Consider the following 17,692-nt stretch of genomic DNA (forward strand, 5'->3'; position numbering starts at 1 on the left):
CAAAACAAATAAAAAAAGAAAACAGGAAAACATGTATAAACGCCAGGGAAATGCAGGAGGGGAGAGAGAGTAGTTGCGTTGCAGGGGTTCCTTTTTCCCTACCCTCTCCTCCCCACCCACTCGCCCTGTCCCCGTGGCCACGGCATCCTCTGCTTCTTTCGTGCGTTGCCTGCCTGCCTGTGTGTGTGTGTGTGTGTGTGTGTGTCTTTTTTCTTCGTGTGGTGACCTTTGTGCGACCGGGCAAGGCACACGCGTGCCGGTATTCCAAAATGGGGAAAGCTGAAGAGCTGTGAACACGGATAACAAACTACACGAGGATTCAGAAGAGGGCATGCTGGGGTGGAAGTGTATGGGCGTGCAGCAGATCGGGCAGCGGAGTTCACGCAAAGCAATGGCCAGCACACGAGCCTCCTCCCCTCCCCCCCACACACACACCGCCACCACCATTCGATGACCAGTACTACTAGTGAGTACTTCTGTGAGAGAAGATAGAGCATTTGACGGCCTTCAGACACGATGCGCACGCGGCGGATCGAAGTAAAAGACGCGCCTCCGGGTGGGAAACTAGGTGTCCATCGACTACAGGGGGAGGGCTCAAGAAGCGAAAGGGAAAGTGGTGATGGTGCTTGCGGCGACATCCGCGCTGGCATTGTGCAGTGCCTCTCTCCCTTTTTCCTTCTTCATCCGTCTCTCTCTCTCTCCGTCGATCGCTGAGCGGGTAGCTCACATCACCGGCTATGAACACGCATATCCCATCTGCTGCCCAGGCCCCGCCCTGCTCTCTGTGCACGTATATGTGTCACCGTGCACAAGTATACAAGCGATGACCTCGCAGTATGCCCCCTATTTCGTACACGCCCTTCTTGCTACCTTCAAACCTTCCTCTCCCACGGCGCTCGTGCTTGCTTTATCGCCTTCAGGTGTGGCCCATCCCGCGGAGAAGAGAAGGGCAAGGGAGCCAAGGGAATCACTCCCACACCCCTCCACTATAATTCGCCTCCTAGCAGCAGCCAACCCCTCCAGTCGATGCTGTTTCGCTCCTCCTCTTCCGCCCTCTGTGCTTTGTGTGCGTGGTGCGCGAGCGTCAGTCGCGGTCTCATCTACTCCGTCTTTCTGTGACCCCACCCCCTCCCCGTCTTGCACGATATGTCGATCCCACAACCGCCACGCATTCGCGCGGGCGTGCACGTATTCCGATGCTAGGCCTCCACCCCCGCCTCTTTTCTTTCCCCTTCCTGCGCGCCTAGTGATGCCGGCCACCTTGCCGTGGTATCAGGGTCTCGTACCCCACCCTGTGGGGAAACCAAGAGCCTGCACGCTCTCCTTGGGTGCGGCTGGCGGACTCTTCTAGTGCCGGTGGACATGTCCGAGCTGGCGTAGCGCCGCAGGAGACTTGCGCTCTTGCTGGTCACGCTTGCACCCGTTCGCTGCTAATCGAGTCGTCGATCCAGCATGTGCATCGTTGCCCATTTACTTTGAGGCAGAACGGAACCATTCGCCGAAAAGCACGAGAAGTCTCTCCCGGGCTTCTCTTGTTCACTCCGCCGTCGCCGGCAATGTGAGTAGCGTACGCTCCCCCGGCAGAGAAAGTAAGCAGACAGAGCGTCAACGGCCCACCCGGCCAATCCATGGTACACAAGCATACACATACACACACAGGGAAGGCAATGGCAGTCCCCGCCCACCTCTGCATGACTGTCTTGCGATGGGAGCTTTCTGCTTCCCCACACCCAAACAAATGATCCACAACGCTCTCGCTGACGGCATCATGCGGCCGGAGGCGGAACTCTGCAAAAGCATTGTGTGTGTGTGTGTGTGTGTGTGTGTGTGCGATCGCGATCGCGATCACCTCTCCGCGGCTATCCACGCTGGGTGAGACAGTGGAAGTGCGGCAAGAAGACCAGCCTTGCCAACAGCGTTGATGTCTTCTACGTGCAAGAGCAATACAATCAGCTCATGCGCCAGAGCTGTGTCCGGAAGAGGATGCGACTGGACCTCCTTCGTGAGGAGGCCCGTTTGGCACACATACGCGAACCCGCGCAACACCTCATACAAATCGTTGCCGCTCATGTTCGAGCAAACTCAGCCCCACCGAGGTGCGAGTCTCTAAAACCAGATGGCCAAAGGAACACTTCGACGAGGTCCTCAGCACTCTGTGGCCTCATCGCGTCCCAGAGTTTCGGAAAATTCAAAAAGCAGGGCCGCCACAGCGCTTGCGGCACTGACCGCGTGGCCTGCTCTGCACTTGAGCCTGAAGTGCATCGAAGCACACTATCCGCTTGGGCCAATCGCTTGCGGTCGTGCTCTCCCCCCCCCCCTTGTTGAGCTCTGTCGTGCGGCCACCACCACCACCCCTCCACTTGCCATGTCGCTGTTCCCCCTGAGTGCTGCGTTTGCCGCTTGACGTTGTCAAACCGAAAAGGCCGTCTCCGCGGTCATCAAGGCGGACGAAAACAAGAGGCCGCGCACCCGCCCAAGCACCACATGAAGAGAGAACGCAACGACACGAAGGGACGGGCGATCACGTGGGGAGAGGAAGTGGGGTGGGGATAAGACGCGGGACCCCGTGACGCTTTCGCTCGTGTTGCCGGTTGGCACTTAAACAGACGAAATGGAAATCACGAACTCTGTACGCCACAAGTCCGGCGACGAGTAAAGTCCAAAATCGCTACGTCGCGCGGCAGCCAGGGCAGCGCGGCGAAATGAGCGTCTATACAGCAATGCACGCAAACACCTACACCCACACACGCATACGTGTCCTCCTCTCGCCCTCCCAGAAACCTACACAACACAACGGTTCTTTTGGTTGCTGCTCTACCTCCGTCGCACCCCCTTCTCTTCCCAGTCTCTCCTTCTTGTGTCGAATACACCTGAGGCAGAGGACAGACAAGCATCATTGGCGCCAACTTCCTCTCTCTCCTATATTGGCACTGTGTGTGTGTGTGTGTGTCTGGGCGGGTGTGGCACTGCTTCTCCTCCTCTATCTCTTGTTGTATCAATACTTTGTTTACGGTTTCTTTTTGTTTTTGTTTGTTGCTTCCACCACCGCCACCACCGGCACCACCACCATCATCGCCACCGACACCGCCACCACCACCACCGCCACCACCGGCACCACCATCATCATCGCCACCGCCACCGCCATCACAAGCAAAGATACATAAGGATGATAGTTGCGCAAAACGCAAGGGCAGAAACACAATACTACTTCGTCTAGCGTTGCTGCACAGCTTCGTGCTGTTTCTTTCTCGTATACCTCTCTCGCGATCTCGCTCCCCTTCTTTCACGGCTCTCCTCCACTGTACCCCTGTGCGTGGACCGTCTCTTCTTGATCATCTTCTCCCCTCCCACTTCCACACCCACCCCACCCCTCCATACACACGCACACTTTTCTACCTAAGCCTCTCTGTTGCGCTCCATAGATACAGACAGGCGAGCTTATACACCCGCTATCATTCTCGTCGGTGGCGTTGGCAACCAAGTGACGCAAGGGGTTGGCGTTACGTAGGCTCTCTTTGTTGCGTTGTTTTTCATCCACACACACATATCCACAGTCACTTACTCCACCCCTTGTCTACGCACCTCTGTCTTCATGAGGCGACGTGTCGTTGATACAGAGGGCGGCGCGGTGCATGTCAGTGGCTCCGCACCAACTTGGCGAGGCCGGCGGTCCCGGCGCGCCTTCTTCTCTCTCTTGCTGCTCTCCATCGCGCTGTCCGCTATGATATGTTCCCTGCTTGTCCTGGGCTGGATCGCAGCCGATGACTCGACTACTGTTTTCGGCGACGACTTCGCAGCCAGCGACGCTTGGTTGAACTCCAATAGCAACCAAGAGAAGTGGCAGAGAGCACTACTCCAGTCTGCGAAACTCAACCTCCCCGTCCCTCACAGCGTAGCCATGAATCAAGTCTTCTTCATCAGCTGCAATCGGCATGATCGCAGTCAGCTCTACTGGGCCTATATGGCAGTTGCAGCACAGTGTGAGATGCTGTCCTGGAAGAATGCTACGGCGGCGCCGCCTTGTCGGAGGCTCTACGCCGGTGTGTCCTCGTTGCTACGCACCGCCGGTACCGCCGCCTCTTCAGGTGGGCCGCACGGACGCACGACAGACACGGATGAAGGAAAATGGCAGGAGGCGGTTCCTCTCGGTGCATGCGGCTCCGTGTACGACTCTCCCGCGGCAGCGGAGCAGCGTCAGCGATACCGGCGGACCTCGCCGCCGCTGCTGCTGTTGGATGAGACTCCGCCTCCGCTTCACCGCGACACCGACCCTGAGCAGTGCTTTCGTGCTGCACCACGTGACGCCGTCTACTCAACCGGCGTTCCGGTGGACGCCTTGATCTGGCTAGGGGACATCATCTACGCCGACAAGTTCCCGGATGGCAGGGACGCGCAGTCGCTCCTGTTCCACCACGTCAATACAATGGTAAGCATAGGGCGATTCTGGCGAATCCAGCGCGACGCTCCGGAGTACAACGCGTTCATCGACAGCTGCGTCGCAGGTGGCGATCATCTGGACTGGACGCTGCACTCACCAGGGGAAGTGTTTCTGCCCGCAGCCGCGGACAATCGCGAGCGAGTTGTGCAACTCACCCCTTCGCCCTCCTCCGGCACTCACCGCAATGTGTGGGCCACCTGGGATGACCACGACATGGGCGAGAACGATGGTGGACGAGAGTACACCGGCCGTAACAGCACGCAGCGCTTCTTTCTGAACTTTTTGCGAGCCCCCTCAAGTGATCCACGCTGGCGTCGCGAGGGCGTGTATGGTGCATACACGACCGACTTTCGCGACGTCGTGGACGACGCCAAGGGGTGGGGAACTCCAATGCGGCTCCTGATGCAGCAGCTTTATGAGCATGCCATCTGCGTTGTCCTCCTCGACGTTCGCTCGTTCCGCGACCGCCCGAACGCGACCCAGGCCGGCGACATGCTCGGCGCTGAGCAGTGGGCGTGGTTTGAGGAGCTCCTGCAGAACTACACGACACTGACGCGAGACGGGCGAGAGCGGTGTGCGATGGTGCTCATAGGGGGCGGCATTCAGTTCATCCTGGATGAGAAGCCCGCAGAAAACTGGGCAGCCTTCCCCCGCTCTCGGGACCGCCTCCTCGGACTACTGCAAGCCTACCGGGTCGAACGCGTGGCCTTCATCACCGGCGATGTGCACATGGGTGAGCTGGGCGCCGACTTCACCAAGCACGCCATTGAGGAGGTGCTGGGGTACCCAATAGTGGAGGCCACGAGCTCGGGGTTGACACACAGTGCGAACATGTACTTTCTCCCCACATTCATGCCACTGCTCTTCCCCAGCCCACGGCGTCTCGGCCTCTATGTGGGGACGAACTTCGGTGCGTTGAGGCTCTCCCTGGACCTGCGTCACCTGCCTTTGATCCGCTCATACTTGACAGAGATGGAGGCGAAGATGGCGGCGGCACGCTTTCGGCCACCACAGTGGCGCCGGGAAGTCCGCGCTGCCGTTGAGCAAGTCGTTAATGCTACTTTCACCATCTTCTCCATCCCAAAAGGCGGCCAACCAGTGTACCGGCTAAACTTCCCTCTCTCTATGCTCACCTACGCGCACGGTGTAGCGTATCGCGACGCCACAGTAGATGCGGTGCATGGGAGTGTGCACAAGAAGCCAACGTCATCCCCAGCGGCGCCGGAAAAGAACGGCGGCAAAGAGGCAGCGAAGGACGACACGGAGCGCACATCATCGTCGCCGCTGAGGGCGCTTCTCGTGCTTAAGAACGGTACCATTACGGGCATCGCCCACTACCGCAACACCGAGCCCACACCGCTCATTACGTGGTCGGCGCGCCAGCTGCAGTACTACATTTTCACCAACTTCTCCGTCTCCGAGACGCTGAAGCTGATGATCCTGCTCGGGTTCTCGGCCGGGGCTTTGGTGCTCTTGCTGCTGATGACCACGCTATGTCGGTACCTGCGGCGGCCACGAAACAGCTGCGGCAGATTCTATTACTCTAGCGTAGCACCCTCGCCTCAAGTGTCCCTCGTGACGCGGTGTTCGAAGAAGAGGGTGAATAACCAGTGGAACAACATAGATAAGTAGGGGTGTGTCGTCGTTAGCCGTCAGTGATTCCTCTTCTCAAAACACGCCTCTTTTCTTCTGTGTTGAATAAGTGAGAACGCCGTACACGTATCGCAGCAGATGCTTGTATCTGTTCTGTGCTGTGTGTGTGCGTCTCATTTCTGTTGAGCCAGCCCGTGCTGCTTGTGCTCTTCTTCCTATTTCCCTGCGTCTCCCTCTCTCCCTGCCCGTTGCTACTCCGCAAGCCCTCCCTCCCCCCATTCCGAACGCCCGTCTGTCCGTGTATGTGTGTGTATGTTCCTTGATAGTCTGTTTTACATTTTTTTTTTCGTCGGTGGCCTCTGGGCGGGTACCGCTGCTGCTCCTCGCGTTCATCCACCTCGAGGAACGGCAACAGCCACCGCCTCTCAGCCATCCCTGTATCCGCACATCGTCCCATGCTTAGTGCATCTCGTGGCACGGTCACGCACACAAGAGAGAGTGGCACAGAGATGAACTTCTCTCTCTGGTTCGAATGAGCACACCCCGTGTGTAAGGGGTGGACAGTGAGCGCAGGAGTGCGTGTGCATCCGGCCCGCATGGGCTGTCGCAGTGGTTTTTCCCTTTTTTGTCTTCTGGCTCCCTTCCACGATCGCCATCCCATCCCTCTTCTCGACGACACGGCCCAGCCAACAATGTCATCACCGCCCCTGTTCATTCCGTACTTCGACTGCCAACTCTGCACTCCCCTCCTCTCCTTTCAGCTTACTCCCGCGCCTTCGATCGCCCTCTCTCCCTTTCAGGCACACGCGTTGTTTTCTTTTGTTGCTATCGCCGTCTCCGCATCGCCGCCGCCACCTCACCCCCCCCCACCCTCCTCGACGCACGCACGCCCTCTATCATCATTATCGCGCTCTCTCACACATACACATACCTCTTCTCTTTGCCAAGCTGATTTCTTTATGTTCACCAACCAGACCCTCCCCCCTCCTCCACCACCGACGCGCACAAACGCCAACACGCCCCCGCAGCCCTCGCGTCAGCACGCACACGCACACACACGCATCCCTCTCCCTCTTTGCTTGGCATCCCTTGCTGTTTCCTTACCCTTTTCGTCTTTGGTATCCACGTCGCATACACGACGCCTGTTCTTCAGTGTGTGCGCGGACCTGTGCGATACGTCTGTCGCCTTTTGCGATTGCGACTGTGCTGGGGGTCTCACTGTGGGCGCTTGATCGCCGTGTCTGTCGGTGGGTAGTGTCAAGGGCGAGCGGTGCAGCAGCGCTTGCCTCTCATCTGTGCTCCCCCCTCCCTCCCTCCTTATACTCCTCTCTGTTCTTTGGAGCAAATCCTGCTGCGCGTTTCCGCTGTCGCTCTCCCTCTGTCCCCCTTGTGAGTGAGCGCGTCGCTCTCTCTCCTTTCGTGTGCGCGTGTGTAGGCCCCCCTCCCCCTCCCCGGGCCTCTTTGCAGTTTCTTCTTTGTTGTTTTTGCTTCTGCCCGTGTGCACATTTGCGCTTTGCCTCTCCCTCACCGTCTCGTGTGTTTCGCCGTTGGTCCTCCCCTCCCCTCCCCTCCCGCTTTGGCCCGCCTCCGCACATCTCCTCCGCTCCGCATTCCTGTGGGGTACTCGGTGCGCCAACAACCATTGTGGGCGAAACACACGCGCATCCAGGAGCGGAAGCCTACTCAGTGTGTCCGTCTGCGTTTTCGTTTTCGTCCTCCGGTGGCCGCTGGTCCGTGTCTGTGTCGGTCAGTTCCCGGAGAAGTCTTTCCTTCCTGAATTCGCTCCTCAAGGCGCACCGCAACAGCCACACCTAAGCACGAGCACACACGCATACCCCCCTGTCTTACCTTCTTGTGTGTGTATCTGTGTGTGTGTGTGTTGGTGGGCGCCTCACATGTCTATCACAGTTGCAGCCGAGGAGAAGCTATACCCCTCCTTCCGCTTCGCCATTGATCGCGGCGGCACGTTCACGGACATTATCGCCCATGTCACTCATGCAGACGGTACGGTGACTCAGGAAGTCACGAAGTTGCTCTCTGTAGACCCACAGCACTACGCCGATGCCCCAAGCGAAGGCATTCGTCGCATTCTGCGCAAGCACCTCCCCGAGAAGGTGGCTGCCACCGGCCCGGTCGATGTGTCGCACCTTGAAGAAGTCCGCATGGGCACAACCATCGCAACGAACGCGCTTCTGGAACACAACGGCGAGCGCTGCGCCATGGTGCTGACGGAAGGCTTCGAGGACATCCTCACCATTCGCGACCAGGCGCGCCCGCACCTCTTTGCGCTGAACATCGTGAAGGCCCAGGCGCTCCCGGAGCAAGTGATGGCTGCGAAGGAGCGCATTCGCCCGGTGTCGGACAAGGAGCAGGCCGCGTACGCGTCGCAAGCGGAGTGGCCGTCGACGTGGGTGCGCTGCGGGGAGAGCTTTGTGATGGATGTGCTGCAGCCGCTGCACACCGATGACATCCGGCAGAAGCTACAGGCGGCCTACGATGCCGGCATCCGCAGCGTGGCCGTGTGTCTTCTTCACTCGTACGCCTACGCCGTGCACGAGCAGCAGGTCAAGCACATTTCGCAGGAGGTCGGCTTCCCCGCCATTTCGCTGTCCAGCGAGCTCATGGCGCTCATCAAGTACGTGCCACGCTCCATCACGGCCTCCGTGGACGCCTACCTGAGCCCGCTCATCCTCAACTACATCGCCTCCTTCAAGGCGAACTTCGCGCACAATCTGGCCGGTGTGCGGCTGTACTTTATCCAGAGCGACGGCGGGTTGACGAGCGCCGACACCTTCTACGGCTACCGTGCCGTGCTTAGCGGCCCGGCTGGTGGTGTGGTGGGGTATGCCCACACCTGCGCCGAAGACTTGGGCGCCACCGTGCAGGCTGTGGGCTTTGACATGGGTGGCACAAGCACTGACGTCTCGAGATGCGAAGGGCCAGTAGTGTACCACACCGTCGAGGCCGAGATTGCTGGCACGCCAGTGCAGGCCCCGCAGGTGCAAGTGCACACTGTCGCCGCTGGCGGCGGGTCGCTGCTGCGGTGGGAAAACGGGATGTTCCACGTGGGTCCCACCTCTGCGGGCGCGCACCCGGGACCCGCCTGCTACGGCAAGGGTGGTCCACTGACAGTGACAGATGCAAATCTGGTGCTGGGCCACCTGCACCCCGACTACTTCCCCAAGGTGTTTGGCCCCAACGCGGACCAGCCGCTGGACAAGAAGGCCTCTGTGAAACTGTTCAAGGCCTTGGCCGCCGAGATCGCACGCGACTGCAGCGAGGGCACTGGCCCCTTCATGTCCGTCGAGGAGCTAGCCTTTGCGTTTGTCCTCGTGGCGAACGAGGCGATGTGCCGCCCCATTCGCAACATCACCGAGGCCAGCGGCCACCGCTGCGCCGAGCACGCGCTGGCGGTCTTCGGCGGTGCCGGCGGCCAGCACGCGTGTGCCATGGCCCGCTCATTGGGCATGAACAAGATCTACGTGCACCGCCTCGCCTCCATCCTAAGTGCCGTGGGGGCAAGTGTGACGGATGTTGTGGAGGAGCGCATGGCAAGCGTGCGGCTGGACCTGCGCGCGGAGGGACTGGCGCCGGTGGTGGTGCAACAGTTCGACGAGCTCATCGGCTCTGCTGCGGCTCAGCTGCGTCGACTTGGCTTCGACGACAATCACATTGTCATTGAGCGCTTCCTGAGCATGCAGTACGAGGGCACCAACACGAGCCTGATAATCGCGGAAGGCGATGACCAGGCGGTCGCCGCGTCAGCCGTCTTCAGCGCTGAAAAGTTTGAGCGCCTCTACCTGGCGCAGTATCAGCAGCAGTACGGCTTTGTCCTAAGCGGCGCCCGCCGCATCATCATCGACGGTGTGCGCATCCGTACGCGTGGAACGCTGCAAAGCCGATCCGAGCGCGAGGCACAGGCGGCAAGCGCGGCGACTGCGACGCAGAAGCAACTCCAGCAGCCGCCGTACACGACTCGGACGGAGAAGGTGCCTCCGCAGCCGGTGTCCATGACGCGCAGCTACTTCGCCTCTGGCTGGGAGGAAATTCCTGTTTATCACGTCGACCCCGCCAACGGGCCTCTCCGCGGCCCCGCGCTGCTCATCATGAACGGCACGAGCGTGCTGCTGGAGCACGAGTCCACGGCATACACGAACGACAAGGGCAACGTTATCATCCACACGGCGCAGATCGTGGAGCAGTTCACGACGGAGCTGAGCCCGCTGCCGCTCTCCATCTTTTCTCACCGCTTCATGTCAATAGCAGAGCAGATGGGCAACGCGCTGCAGCGGACGAGCATCTCAACCAACATCAAAGAGCGTCTGGACTTCAGCTGCGCCATCTTCGACCCAGACGGTAACCTCGTCGCCAATGCGCCGCACATCCCCGTGCACCTCGGGGCTATGGGGGCCGCGGTGCGCTGGCAGCGCGACCACTACGGATCGGAGTGGAAGGAGGGCGACGTTATGTTGACGAACCACCCCGCCTGCGGCGGTAGCCACCTGCCCGACATTACCGTCATCTCCGCGTTCTTCCATGAAGGCAAGATCGTGTCCTACGTCGCCTCGCGTGGCCACCACGCCGACGTCGGGGGTACGACGCCGGGATCCATGCCGCCCTTCTCGAAGACACTCATGGAAGAAGGGGCGGCCATCAAGACACTGAAGCTGGTCCAGCAAGGCACCTTCAACGAGGACGGCATCCGCGAGGCCCTGCTCGCCCCCGGCAAGCTACCCGGCATGTCCGGTTGTCGCACCATCGAGGACAGCGTCTCTGACCTCCGTGCGCAGGTGGCCGCGAACAACCGCGGCATTCAGCTGCTGCAGGGACTGATCGAGTCCTATACTCTGGAGGTGGTGCAAGCATACATGAAGCACATCCAGACCACCGCCGAGCTCGCCGCACGCAGGGTGCTGCAGCGCATCGCTCGCGAGTACGGCGAAGCCGCAGAGAGCGGCACCGCGGACACGGGTCTGGTGACGCTGCAGGCGACAGACTACATGGACGACGGCACGCCGATCTGCCTGCGCATCTCGATCCAGCCGGAGAGCGGCGAAGCCACGTTTGATTTCACCGGCTCCGGCAGCCAAGTACTGAACTCAACCAACTGCCCGACCGCCGTCGTGCACTCCTCCATCATCTACTGCATCCGCTGCCTCGTCGACTCCGACATTCCGCTGAACCAGGGCTGCATGAAGCCGATCACGGTGGTGGTGCCGCCCAACTCCATCCTGAGCCCCGACGAGGACCTTCCGGTAGTGGCGGGCAATGTGACGACGAGCCAGCGCGTGACGGATGTGGTACTCATGGCGCTGCGTGCCGTCGCCAACTCACACGGCTGCATGAACAACTTCACTCTGGGCTCCAGCGACTTCGCCTATTACGAGACCATCTGTGGCGGCAGCGGCGCCGGCCCAACCTTCGCCGGCACCTCTGCCGTGCACACGAACATGACAAATACGCGACTCACCGACCCAGAGATATTCGAGGCGCGCTACCCGATCCTACTGCGAACCTTCCGCATCCGCCGCGACTCTGGCGGTGCAGGCCTCCACCGCGGTGGCGACGGCGTGGTGCGCAGTGTGCTTGCGCTGCGTGACATGATCGCGGTAGTGCTGACGGAGCGGCGTGTGTTGGCGCCGCAGGGTCTCCTTGGCGGCGGCAGCGGCGAGCGGGGCTTGAACATGTTGTATGTGCCAGTCACCCCATCGCACACAGCCACCCTCGGCGCGCCTGTGTGGAAGAACGCGCACGACATGCTGCACGACAAGATGCGCGGGCCGTGGATGGAGGAGGAGCAAACAACCCTCTACCACCCTCGCAACATCGGCGGCAAAAATGTCGTGGATGTAAAGATGGGTGACATCATCACCCTCTACACTGCCGGCGGTGGCGGGTGCTACGCCGCGGCGGCGTAGTCGTCGTCTGCGTTCGACAAGCACGACAGCGGCCGGTGAGCAATGGGAGGGGGTTGCAGATGGCTCGAGCACGAAGGAAAGGAAGAGCAGCGCAGCGTACACAAGTGACACGGTCTCGCTTAGTCTGTCGGCACCACACGCGACACATGCACGCAGTGGCGCCGCACAAGAGCGAGAGCTGAACTCGTACTCAATCGGAAGAGAGTGGACACCTTGAAAACGACATGCTCTTCCTGTAACGTGTAAGCCGCGTGTGCGTATGTGTATCTGTCTCTGACTCCGTGGGGCCGCCGTGGCTGCCTCTCTCCTTGCGTCTGATGTGCTCCATGTTGTGCTCCCTTGGCCCGTTTGTATTGGTGGACATGGCGAGTGGGGCAAAGAGGGAGTAACCCCACCAACCTATGCTTACTTGTCTTCTTTTACCAGTCTCCTTCACCTCCTGTACCGTCTTTCCTCCCCACCCACGCCCCACCGCCCTCCACTTGTGTGTGTGTCTGTGGCGGCAGAGAGGGAAAAAAGCAAACGTGAAAATATGTGCTCGTCTGACTGTGCGTATGTGTGCCGGAGAGAAGAAATGCACGTGGGCACTGCGGCGCCATCGCCACACGCCCACACACACACACACACAGACACCTGCTCGCTCCCAGCACGTGCACAAGTGCAGCACAGCTGCAGAAGCACCCTGTCCACTGACCACGTGCGCACAGCCAGCGGAGCTTCCCTGCTCTTCACCTACCTATCCATTTCTTAGAGTTCTCTCCTCCCTCTCTGGCTCATGATTTCTTGCGGTGCCGCAGCTGTGTGCGTGCACAGACCCACACGCACACCAGCACAGTGCACAAGCCAAGGCTTGCATGGCGCACCCCACTACTCCACTGCTGTCCTCGCTGTTTGATTAGCATCTGTGACGCCTCTCTCTTTTGTTGTTGATATACACGCCCTCTTTTTTTTTCTCGTTCACTTCTTTGCCAGCGTCTCGGCCCACTCCCTACTGTCTCTCCTCAGAGACTCCTCCTCTTTATCTGCGGGCTTGTCTGCAGGCCCAAGCCCCTCATCTTAAGTAGTGCGACTGACGCACCGGCGCTTGCGAGAGCACCAGTGAAGCCGGAAGCAGCCACCCCCTCGCGTGCAGACGTCACAGCGCATTCGAGAGCAGATGCCCGCGCGCACATGCTGTCCTACGGACAGCCCAGAAAAAAGGGCTGCTGCAGCGCCTCCTGGGGAAGATGAGCCGCCGCTAGTGCACAGTGGGTGCCGAGAAACTCCACCATCGACAACCGATTCTGCGCACGGTTTGCAGGAAGAAGGCAGCACTGCTACAGCGCCAACTTCTGCGGAGAGCGGCACTGCCCTCGTCTCGCGCGGTGAGTCCCGGGCCGCGGTGCACCTCCGCTCGCCTGCCACAGCTCAGCAGAGCTGCGGCACCCTCATCCCTCTCAACCCAACAACACGGCGCATTGCCGTCGGCATCGCCAAGGCAGGCATCTCCATCGCGGATGGCTTTCTTCTCTCCAGCAGCGCTGTCCTCAACCCGGTCATATCGGCGTCGTTCGTCGTTTACGAGTCGGTGAAGGTGGTACAGGCGTACCGCCACGGCGAACTCACTTCCCTTGGTTATCGCACCACCAAGGGCGACGTCGCCCTCCGCATCGGAAAAGAACTCGCCACCATGGGGCTTGGTATGGCGATCGGTCACGGAGTGGGTGCCCTCATCGGTCTCAGCGCGATCCCTGTGGCTGGCCAGATCGCTGTGGCGACAGTTCTATCCGTCGGGCTGGGCACCTGCATCGGCACGCTTCTGACGCATTACGTCGATCGCTTCATGGTGCGTCTCCAGCTTCGCAACCAGTATGGGTACCCCATGGATGAGCGCGGCACGCGCCGCCGCTTCGAGGTGCTGATGGAGCGTCGCCACGACCTGTCCACACTGGAGGCGTGCCGCGTTGTGCAGCATTACGCCGACTACCGTGTGGCGAGCGGGTGGGAGAGCGCAAACGACCTGGACGACTACAGGGCCTCGGGCGACATCACACGCATGCCCGTCTCTCTGCAGCACTTTGCCGTGGTCCAACTTCAGCGAAAGTGGGGCTTCGTGAAGGAGCGGGCGCAGTGCCGGCAGATCTACCGAGCCTTGTTGCTGCTGCATCACCCAGATCGCGGCGGGTCTACCGAGCTGGCGGCGCAGCTGAACAAAGACTTCGAGTTCTTTGCCTTCTGCCAGGGGTGGGACAGCGACTGCGCGTCGCTGTTGCGCAGTGCGCACAGCAGTTCCGCGACTGCGGCACCCGCCGATGGCGCCTCGCGGCGGCGTCGCGGCAGCGTCATCGTGGACTACCTCCGCTCACTCTTCCGACCGACAACGAATTCGCGCGTCGGCGCCAACGACCTGCACCAGTTTGGCCTGCTTGCCTTGGAGGCTGGAACTCCGGCTGAGATGCACCGCCGCGACGTCACTGCCGCACTTTCCTCATTGCCCGCCGCCGGCGCAGCAGGTGACAGGAGCGATGAGGCGGCACCGGAGAAGTGCGGAAGTCTTGGCGACATTGACAGCTTCAGCGACGGGGACGGGGACGAGTACGAGGACACCGTGGCTGTGGCAGCGGTGCGCCAGCGCAGCGTCACACGTGTGCTGCGTGCCCTACACGAGGTCTACACGGCCACCGCCGAAGCCATCACATTTTCTGGGCTCATCCAGGTCTCTGACGATACCGATCGGTGGTCCCAGCTGCACCAAGATGTGAGCCTCTTTCAGCGACTGCAGTACTTCATCTCATTGCACGCGCAGGCACTGGCAGCGGCCCATCACGAGAGCGCCGGGCAGGCGGCAGCGAGTGATGACTGCGAGGAGGTACAGCCGTTGTGTGCAGCAAAGAAGTACATCTTCCGCACCTTCCGCTGGTCGACTGTGCCGGAGGCGGTGGCGAAACGGGAGGAGGCCCGCAGCGCCATCGTCGCCGCCGTCTTCACGCCAGAAACGAGTCAGCAGCTCACCTCCCTGCTGGAGCTGTGGCGCACCGCCAAGGCAATGGCGGAGAGCTACTTCCGCGCCTGCCAGAAACGCGAGGCGGACGGTCGTCCAGCCACAAGCCGAAACGAGGACGAGGGTCGGCAGACGCTAGACGCACTCCTGCGCATTCACACGCAGATTGAGGCAGCTGGCACGGCAGCGCGGGAGCCGTGGGAGGGGCGCATGGAGGAGTGGGCCACGCGGACTGTGCCGGGTTTTTCGTCCTTCATGGAGGACGTGAAGGAGGTCGGCCTGACGGCGAGCAACGCCCTTGCGGCCGAGTACGCGGCCCACGCCTTTGCGTCTGTGCGGCAGCAGTGCAGCGAGTACTTTAAGGGGTGGAGTCGAAAGCAGGACACACTGCAAACGCTTCTGGCGGAGCTGCAGCTGGAGTACACCGCACTGCGAGGTGCTGCGCAGGGGAGCGGCGGTGGCAGCCCGTCTTCAACGGCGCCGGGTTTCGCCTGCGATCCTGAAGCCGCAAGACGCATTGACGACTATCAAACCCAGCTCCTCCTCCTTCACAAGCAAATGGCGGAGGTGGACGTGGGCGTGGCAGAGTGGGCAAACACCTGTGCTGCCCACTTCCCAGAGCTCACGACAACGATGCTTCAGCTGCCGTCCACGTGCGTTGAAAGCGTCGTCGGAATGAGAAAAGACAGTTCCTCTGACGCGAGCAGTCCGAATGAGGCGACTCTGGCAGGGCATGACTGGACGCACCGCTTTCTCGCCTTCGAGCGCGAGCGCACCCTCCTCCACTACACGCGCGTCGAGGCCGAGCCGGTGAACCCGCTTGATCCGTTTACCTCTCGCATCCCTGCACACAACCCGTCCGACGCTGCTGAGTGGGAGCAGGCGGTGAGCAGGGAGGAGAGCGATGCTATTGGCGCACTCCTGCGCAGCTTCGAGGCGAACGAGGCCATCGAGGACGCGGTCGTGGGCCGACACGGGGTCGGGATGACGCTCCTTCAGGCGCTGTACAACGACCCACTCACGGGGGAAAGCACGCCGTGCTGGCTGAAACGCTACTCCTTTGCTGGTGCACAGAGCAAGAAGGGCGTGACGGGCCTTCGTGCTCTCGCACAGAGCATCCTGGCTGAGGAGGTGGCCGTCTCAGCCGCGTGCAGCAGCGACCGGGTGGTATCGGCCCGCGACATCTTCTACAACCGCGAGCGTCACGAGATCTTTGTGCACTACGTGCGTGGCGCGACACAGCAGCGCTTTCGTTCCGTCAACGACGTGCGGCGTCAGGTGGAGCCACTCGGCCTACGATGGTTGCACGACGTTCTGGAGTGCGTGGCGTGTCTGCACGCCTGTCAGCTCGCACACGGGCACATCTGCCTCAGCGCCTTTACCTACGATGATTTTGGCAACACGGCCCTGGGCGTCTTCCACCCCGCCTGGGAAGGCCACAATTCCGTGAGCCCCGCGCCAGCCGAAGAGCCCAGCGTTGCTACCACGCCGGCGCCGAGCCTTGCCGACCGCCAGCACTACGATGTCATTGACGTTGGCATCATGTTGCTTACGGAACTGCTGCCTCTCTTCAACACGGCGCGTAGCGGCTCTTCCACGCCACCGCCTGCTGCTGCGTTCTCCGCGCTGACTCTGTCGCCCACCTCGAGACAGCCGCCGCCGGGAAGAGGCGGCGGCATTACGGAGGCTGACGCTGTCTCGGATGACATGGTGCGTGTCATGGAAGCCGTTGCGGCTCACCTCGTAGGGAAGGAGGAACCGCGCTGGTCGCTGCTGGACGCGCGACAGTTTGTGCGCCGCTTCCAGCAGCTCCGCTCTGGAGACCTCGCCATCTTTTCGAAGCAGGTGGCGTACCCCGCCTCCTGGGCGATTCGCTGTGCTGTACCACCGGTGCAACTCGTTGCTGTCGACGCGACGCCGTTCCGCTTTCCAGCCACCCTGACGGCGTCAGCCGCCGCAGTGCGCGTTTACCACAACCGCCATGTCTCGCTATGGGAGACGTACTGGCGGTGTCGGCACCAGATGACCACGCTGCACCGCGGTAGCCACATGTTGCCGTCCGTGGTCACGCAAACCCCCCCACTTCTCTTGTGCAGCGACGACTGCGAGGTACATGAACGCTACCTATGGTGCGCGTGCGCACACGAGGAGGTGGCGTGGGAGCGCTGCCAAGACGGCTTCCGCTCCTTGCGACGCGACGCGACTCAGCTCACACTCCGCAACGATATGTTGCCCCTCTCACTTGTCGCACCGTCAGCCCGTCCTGACGGTAGCACTGAACTATGGGGTGTCATCTGCCGCGCGACGCTCGGAACGACCCTTGAAGAGACGGAGGAGGAGTTCGCCGCTACGGAGAGCAAGACGGACATGGCCACAGCGCAGTACAACAAGCTGTCGTATGCTGCCCAGCGCCGTAGCCACCTCGTCACACGGCCGCAGATGAAGCAAGAACCGCAGTCAGAGTCACCGTCGGCAATCTGGGTGCCATCCCCTTGGGCCCGCTGCTACCCTGAATATATTGTACACATCTCGTGGCTATGACGACAAAAAAAAGATCCGACCCTCTTGCCGCGCCTTCGCCGGTTCCCGGCCCGCCCCGCGCCCCCACCCCGCTTTTCACCGCGGGTGAGCGGGGAGCCCCCCTCCACGACACCAAACCCCGCCCACAACGCACCCGCACCCCCCCCCCACCTCCCTCTCCCCTTCCCGCACACACACACCCCAAGAACCCCCCGCCAACACCCAAACCCCTCAACGCAGCCG

At 61.1% G+C, this 17,692-nt stretch overlaps 4 protein-coding genes across 4 annotated transcripts; all 4 read left to right on the forward strand.

Annotated features, from left to right (window-relative positions):
* Positions 1–2,702: 2,702 nt before the first annotated feature.
* Positions 2,703–3,164, forward strand: LDBPK_181030 (Hypothetical repeat protein; the record flags this gene model as incomplete). The annotated part of the gene is made up of 1 exon (XM_003860068.1): positions 2,703–3,164. One exon carries the CDS (start codon positions 2,703–2,705, stop codon positions 3,162–3,164), a length of 462 nt encoding a protein of 153 aa, XP_003860116.1.
* A 428-nt stretch (positions 3,165–3,592) lies between these two features.
* Positions 3,593–6,070, forward strand: LDBPK_181040 (hypothetical protein, conserved; the record flags this gene model as incomplete). Its single annotated transcript, XM_003860069.1, has 1 exon — positions 3,593–6,070. One exon carries the CDS (start codon positions 3,593–3,595, stop codon positions 6,068–6,070), a length of 2,478 nt encoding a protein of 825 aa, XP_003860117.1.
* A 1,856-nt stretch (positions 6,071–7,926) lies between these two features.
* LDBPK_181050 (5-oxoprolinase, putative) lies at positions 7,927–11,949 on the forward strand (the record flags this gene model as incomplete). Its single annotated transcript, XM_003860070.1, has 1 exon — positions 7,927–11,949. One exon carries the CDS (start codon positions 7,927–7,929, stop codon positions 11,947–11,949), a length of 4,023 nt encoding a protein of 1,340 aa, XP_003860118.1.
* Positions 11,950–13,105: 1,156 nt separating this feature from the next.
* LDBPK_181060 (hypothetical protein, conserved) lies at positions 13,106–17,470 on the forward strand (the record flags this gene model as incomplete). The annotated part of the gene is made up of 1 exon (XM_003860071.1): positions 13,106–17,470. The coding sequence occupies one exon, from the start codon at positions 13,106–13,108 to the stop codon at positions 17,468–17,470; it is 4,365 nt and encodes a 1,454-aa protein (XP_003860119.1).
* Positions 17,471–17,692: the final 222 nt, after the last annotated feature.

This window comes from Leishmania donovani, chromosome 18 (assembly GCF_000227135.1).
Source record: "Leishmania donovani BPK282A1 complete genome, chromosome 18".
Lineage (NCBI taxonomy): Eukaryota > Euglenozoa > Kinetoplastea > Trypanosomatida > Trypanosomatidae > Leishmania > Leishmania donovani.